General features: G+C 51.7%; 3 protein-coding genes across 3 annotated transcripts; all 3 read left to right on the plus strand.

The window, feature by feature from the left end:
* Positions 1–1,424: 1,424 nt before the first annotated feature.
* On the plus strand, positions 1,425–1,856 carry MAA_11442 (uncharacterized protein; the record flags this gene model as incomplete). Its single annotated transcript, XM_011413436.1, has 1 exon — positions 1,425–1,856. The coding sequence occupies one exon, from the start codon at positions 1,425–1,427 to the stop codon at positions 1,854–1,856; it is 432 nt and encodes a 143-aa protein (XP_011411738.1).
* A 735-nt stretch (positions 1,857–2,591) lies between these two features.
* MAA_00900 (uncharacterized protein) lies at positions 2,592–3,077 on the plus strand (the record flags this gene model as incomplete). Its single annotated transcript, XM_007818898.1, has 2 exons — positions 2,592–2,916; positions 2,974–3,077. The coding sequence occupies 2 exons, from the start codon at positions 2,592–2,594 to the stop codon at positions 3,075–3,077; spliced, it is 429 nt and encodes a 142-aa protein (XP_007817089.1).
* Positions 3,078–4,796: 1,719 nt separating this feature from the next.
* On the plus strand, positions 4,797–6,038 carry MAA_11443 (uncharacterized protein; the record flags this gene model as incomplete). Its single annotated transcript, XM_011413437.1, has 2 exons — positions 4,797–4,943; positions 5,019–6,038. 2 exons carry the CDS (start codon positions 4,797–4,799, stop codon positions 6,036–6,038), a joined length of 1,167 nt encoding a protein of 388 aa, XP_011411739.1.
* Positions 6,039–6,785: the final 747 nt, after the last annotated feature.

Genomic DNA, 6,785 nt, shown 5'->3' on the forward strand with positions numbered 1-6,785 from the left:
TGACTGGTCCTTTCTTTAGTACCTGCTCAGAGTGCCGCCATGGGGGTTTATGGCGCTACAACTGTCTTAACATGGTTCATCAGCGTGTGGGCTGGGGCTGGGAGAGCCGCCACTCCGGCTTTGAGGTCCTCCAGTCCTTCTTAGGCCTCAGCGTCGAACACCTCGGCAGGGCCGAGGCGTCCTGCGCCTTGGCAAACAGAACGTCCACTTTGGTGGGCAGCATAGCCGTACCCGGCAGCACCGCTGGAGGACAGTGAGCGGTCAGAATCCACGCGTTGGTTGGCCCCAGGCCACACTCTGTGCGACACCTGCATACCACCCAAGGCGTACTCGGTATCTGGAGTAGTGAGAAAACCAACACATTTACGTTACACAGATGTACTTGCAGGGGCAGCCAACATTGCATATTTCAAGCCGGGTAACAGACTGTGTATAATTAGCTCACACTGTACGCGTATAAAGCAGCGTGCTTTGCCCACACCGCACGCTTGTGAATTCTCCTCCTCCACTCCCATGCTACACTGCAGGCTCTAACTCGCTACAAAGCGGAGAGGTTCAAAGGGAAAGCAAAGAGTATATTTATTATGCGCAAAAATAGCTTCCTGTCTCCACAGTCTTCATCATATGGTAGTATGGTGTCCTGGCATGTATGTCGTCCAAAAACTCCCATAAACTACCAAAACTTGACTTAAAAACTAGGACAATTCAAAAGCAAAGCTTTCATTGTTAATAATTCTTTTTCCGAGTCTAAACGAGAATTTTGGCGCTGCCGAAAATTAATCTCGTAGTGTTCCGCAGAGGAAGCTGCTTTTGCGCAGGATAATATGATAGATAGGGAGGAGAGAGAAAGTAAAAAGAGATTCGAGTTTTACTGCACGCGCTTTCACATAGCTAGTAAGTTGCAGTAGTATTGCTAGCGCGGCACGGGTTTACTAGTGTCACGTTATGAGACTCATTGTTAACTAAGCTTATTTCTTGAATGCAAAAATTGTTCTTTTTTCTAACCTTCAGAAGGGTTCATGTCTTTTATCTTTAGTTTAGAAGACTTCCCAGCCACCTGATGAAATCAGGGTGGCTGGCCAGCCTCTCAACTACTGATATCGATGAGTTTATGACATCTAGCAATTACGTCAAGTCTGCTTGTTCAACTAACAGAGGCAGCCTTATCCGACAACTAGGGGTAAGTATAGTGGTTTCCAAGAATGAATGTAGCCTCAAAGCCAGGCCTACTGAATTCTTAACCGCACGACAGCTATGGGAGAGATTATTGCCGATGCTAATACATGTGAAGGGAGTAGCAGGATTCGCGGGAAGCTAGATTGCTCGGACGGCGAATAATCTACAAGGACAACAGAACGAAGCCTCGCAAGGGAAGGGGATTGACGTGTACGATATCATCTAGCCACGTTAGATATCCTAGCATAATGGGCAAGATCCAAATGAATAGTCTCCTTCGACTTCTTCAGGCCTTTGGGGAAGCGTGTAAGGACAATAGCTTCGCTGTACATCGTGAGACCCTGCTTCATCCCGGCATATCACTACATGACCGGGTGGAGAATGTTCTGCGGGCGTCACAACTTGTTGAGACGGGTCGGGCACAAGAATCACAGAAAGCAGTGGCGGATTTGGAATGTGGCAATGGCCCCGACATCGTTGTCTCTGTGATGTATTTCATGTTTAACTGCGTGAAGGGCATTCTAGACCCAGAGAATCAAGGCAACAAACATGTGCGTCATGATTCGCACATGTGGACTGATGAGCAAGAGGGAGAAGTGATACGTCGTCTGGCTTGGTTTCTGGACGAGAAAGAGCGATTGTGGATCAACGAGTACATCGCATGGAAACAGGGTGTCTAGGGAGGACGGATTTTGGAACAAGAATGAGATAGACTGAATAGTGAAAAGGGGCCGGGAAAAGAAGGTATTTAAATGTCTTTGATAGAGAGAATGTAGAACAGTGATTTCGGAAATGCTTCGATCAAGTTGCAATGAACAAACATTGAATTTATATAACTAGTTCTTTAAGAGTGAGGCTGATGCTGAAACGCGATCTAAGCGCGACGCGTCGCGACGCGTAGCGAGTCGCGGGGAACAGGGCGGGGTCCCTACTTATGTAAGCAGTCAAGTTAGTGTGGAGGTGGGAGACTGCCCTAAAATGGCACTGGGCGTTAACAGCTTGGTGGTCCAAACCGTCGCACTTGGCTGTATTGTATTTATAAATAACTAGCTTATTACTAAGTACATTATATAGATAAATATATTATATTAACTAAAAACTATAGATATTTTAAAGCTATATTACGTGTTTTTACAGGGATATAAAAAGTGCCTTTTATGAGAGTGCGACTGGGCGGTTCGCTATGGTGGGCGGTTTGCTATGCACTCACGTTAGTTCAAATCCAACAGGCAAACAGAAAAGCTGCCTTTGATGTAAAGTTGGAGGTGGGTAGGACCTCTAAGCCAAGGCGAGCCAAGGATGACCGCCAAAGGGTGGGGCAGCCGTCTTCAAACCCTTCAAGCCCGCTTCCAAATCCATCAACACCAAACCGGCTCGAATCTCGCCGCCTCTATGCTCAAGCACCACGCACAGCCATGGCGGACACTGCGCCCACGATCCCCTCTCTCAAGGAATCATTCATAACCGCCCAAACAAACATCATCCCCCAGCCCCTTGTCCCGTCCCGTATGTGGCGCCGCAACAACAACGCGTCAAGCAATCCCATTCCGGCGCGTGTTCTCGACGACGTCCTGTTCAACCTCAACCAAAGGATCCAACTACACCACCGACGCGTATACCCCCCACAAGCGACCTACAATGTTGCCGAACAGATTAGTAATTTATACTCTCGAGATGCTGAAGAAAGAGTGAAGAAGTGGAAGAAGTCAGAAAGCACTATTGGACGAGAGCTGGACTTGGGTACGGCGCCTGCATTAATTTTGTGGCCTATATTTCCCATGCTAATGCGGTTTGTAGCTGCGGATGACGCGATTGAAGAACTGCCTTCTTCGTGGCCGATTGAGACCGACGTCGAGAAGTACCCCGAGGAAACGGAACAATATGAAGCAATTGTCCTATGATTAACGCAGTTAAGTGAGGAGCTGAACCAGATTAGACGTCGTGTGGAACAGTTGCGGCGGATCAGAGACGCTGTTCAGCCGCTGTCTACGACTGACGATAGGAGTATTCAGGACAATCTGGTCACACGGGATGGGCCAGTGGACAAAGAACTGGAGAGGATGAGACTCTTGCTGGCACGAGTGGCGAGTCGGGTGGGTAATTTGCCCGACCAGCCTGCGAGCAGTGGAAGACAGTCTACAACTACCTCAACGGTTGATTTTGGAGTAATGGCCACGTCAAGGGCTCGGGTTTTCCCGTTTTGAAACGAAATTTGGTACCACAAGTCAGCAACCTTATTATACGAGACATCAGACTACACAGGTATCAAACCACGAAGCATTACCTATGCGACAGTTCCCAGCCTTCTGCAAATACTCTCACGGATTTCCCACTGCAGGATCCGGGTTGTTTTGTGGTCGGCCCCTTTAACGACGGTTCTCGAGATGTCGATCGGGCTGTTATCCGCATTGCTCACAACCTCCCAGCATTGGCTGAACAATGTAGTCTGTCACACCAAGGAATACTTCCTCAACGAAACCAGTTCCCATGAACGCACTGCCCCCGCTAACGTTGGCACTAGGTTGTGATAATCTCTCCAATCAGCCGAAGGTAACGCGGACTCGGTGCATTAATTAAAGCTGTGACATCTTGACGGGGGGCTGTGTACAGCTTCGTCAAACACAAATTTGTGCATCCTGGGCTGCACGGCATCTTTCAAGAGTACTTATCGATCTATGTCTGAAATAGTGGTGTTAACACTAGACCGTCAAACGAAACGTGTGACGGTACAAGGGCACGAGCGCGGTCGAGTGCGGCTTGGATAAAGCGATTGTTCACAAGGGAAGAAAGAGCTTCCTTCGGAAGGCTTCGAGCTATCTAAGTTCTGAAGTGGAGCCGTTCCCTTACACAACGTTAGTATCCGGCGGGCAGGTCGGCGCCCATCCACCGTGACCACTGCTTCAAATCGATATTTTGGTGCACAGTTAGCTCCAGCAAGAGAAAGCACCCGGCCCGTATGGACGGAGCAACTATTCAGGATGGCGACAACGGTGGAGTTGGTAAATGCAGGCATCCTAGAGAAGTTCCAGGAGCCCACATTTGTCTCAGAGGAGGCAGCCACTGTATCCTTGAGCTAATATGTCCCGGTCTTGTCCCAGGTACTAGCATCAGATCGGAAAGAGTTGATGGGAATTCGAGCTCGGCCGCCTTTCGACACCTTCAACATGGTCTCGCCGGCGGCAAGAACTACGGCATAGATAGACATCACTTGTTGAAACATATTGAGGCGTTGCAAGGAACTCGTCCGCAACTGGGAGGGGTGGCTCTTTGAAATTGAGGGTTAGAACATGCCTTGATGCAAGACATCGGGCGAGGCGTCAAAGATGAGTGCGATGTTGGCATCGCCGAGTGCATGGGCAAAATGGAATGCCCACAAGGCGGCCATACAAGCCGATGTGCATTGTTCGACTACCAGGCCTACCCTAATCGTACCTCAGGAAAAACTGAGGCATTGTTGTTACACACACGGCGTTCGTCCAAAAACCACATCTCACACCTTCCCCTGTATTGTTACTTTCTTGGCATGGAATTGTTAAGAAAGTAGAGTAAATTACACCAATTTGCTTAACATTACTCGAAAACTTCGTTTTTCTGCGCCTTGCGCAGCTGCGGCGGCGGCGATGGCTACGGCCACCTCCAGCCCGCCATACGAGCCGGATCCATTGGATCTCGTCATCTACACACCCAAGAACTTAGCTCGAGGTGCCCGCGCAGCCCTCCTACGAGACAGCTCCCCAGTGGAGATCACCGACATTGGCGTCTCTCCAGTTCGTGGCCGCTTGGCCCAGACGCCGTCTTCACCACTCACTCGGATATGCAATGCTGCTATTGCGGAATGACAGCAGCTCGACGAATTCCCTGCACTGCCTACAACGGTCACACACGAGCAGCGGTCACCCATTGACATCACCGATGCAGCTAACCAGCTCGTCGATGAGCAAGTCGCCGCCTACAACGCCAAACTCAGGGTCTTCCGAACCTTCTGCGCACATTTCAACGAGGCCGCCAAGGAATTCACTACCGGGCCGGAACGCGACTTCGCTAAGCACTTCTCCAGTACCTTCCTCGAATTTTGGAAACAAGCTCTGACCAACACCAACTGCGCACCTGCACCAACCTATAGCAGCATTACCGCCAATGCCAACGCCTCTCCGACTCGAATTGCCACCACAAACATGCCCACCACCCACCACAAAAAACCTGCTGCCACTTATCGCCAAGGGCGACGACCACCAGTACCCGCCCCACCTCGAGAAGACCTCCGGGTCTCCGTCCGCCTTGAAGCCGACGCTCCGGCCAGAAACCACATCGGCTACGCCATCCGAGCTCATGTAGCCAGCAAGACGGGCCTTGAGCTCAATCGAATCCCGCAAGTCTTCCAAGTGAACACCGGTTGGGCCATTCGCGCCGCAGACGACGAAATAAACAACCAGACGGGACTCAGGCCGGTCAGCATCCGAGTCCCTCGCCGCGACAACGAACAGCTTCCCTACAAGACACTCATCATCTCCTTCCTGGAACCGACAACAAGACCTTGGAGCCTATTCGGCACCAGCCGCTTAGCGAGACACATCGAAAGAAGCAACCCTCCCAAACAGTACGAGAACTGCTGGGACTACCACACGCGACATACGTGCAACAGACAGACACGATGCAAACGCTGCGGAAAGACGAACCACGCCAGTGACAGCTGTACCGCCCCAGAGCAGTGTGCCAACTGCCTCGGGCGCCCGGCTGTCCCGCCCCAGAGCAGTGTGCCAACTGCCTCGGGCTACATGCCGTGGACCTTGCGGCATGCCCGGCTCGGCCAAAAAGAGCCCATGGCCTGCTTCATCGTCTCCCCAAAGAACAACGAGTATTAATCAGACAGATGGGATCCCGCCTTTTTCAACAACACCAGGCTGCACAGCAGCGACAGCAATCTCAGATGGAACCTAGCGGCCAGCCAGCAGCAGAGGCCGTCGCAGAACAACAGCGTGCCCCAGTGGCAGTCATGGAGCTGCGCCAGGAACACGTCAACCCCCAAGCCCTGACCAATTTCTTCACCTGCACCCTACCAGTTCTACCGTCATCGTCCCCGATGCGCCCCAGGGCCGTGGAACTCGGACCGGAAACGGCGCCGAGACGTCCTCTGCCGACATCACCTAAGCGGCGCCGTGCTAATACCAACCCGTCCTCTCCATGAGTCGGCGGCCAAGGATTCACAATTCCGATAGGAAGACGCTGACAGTCTTCCAAGCGAATGTGGGCAAGATCCCGCCGCTGACAGTCTTCCAAGCGAACGTGGGCAAGATCCCGCCAGCCCACGATTGCGCCCTGGCACTGGCCGACTCGGAGAAATATGACATCGTCCTTCTCCAAGAACCCTGAACAGAGGCAAAGAACTCAAGATGCCTCACAAAGACTGCCTACGACACCGTAGACAGCCGGGATACCAATGACACGCGGCCGAGGGTCATGACATACATCCATAAGGACTCACGCATTCTCGCAGACCAGAAACGACCGACAGTCACCCGAGACATCCTGTGGCCTACGGTGAACGGCGTCACAATCGTCAACTTCTATCGCCAACCGCACTATGACGTCGCCCTAGATGTCCTGCTGCG

The sequence above is a fragment of the Metarhizium robertsii genome (genome assembly GCF_000187425.2).
Source record: "Metarhizium robertsii ARSEF 23 chromosome Unknown MAA_Scf_8, whole genome shotgun sequence".
NCBI classification, from domain to species: Eukaryota; Fungi; Ascomycota; class Sordariomycetes; order Hypocreales; family Clavicipitaceae; genus Metarhizium; species Metarhizium robertsii.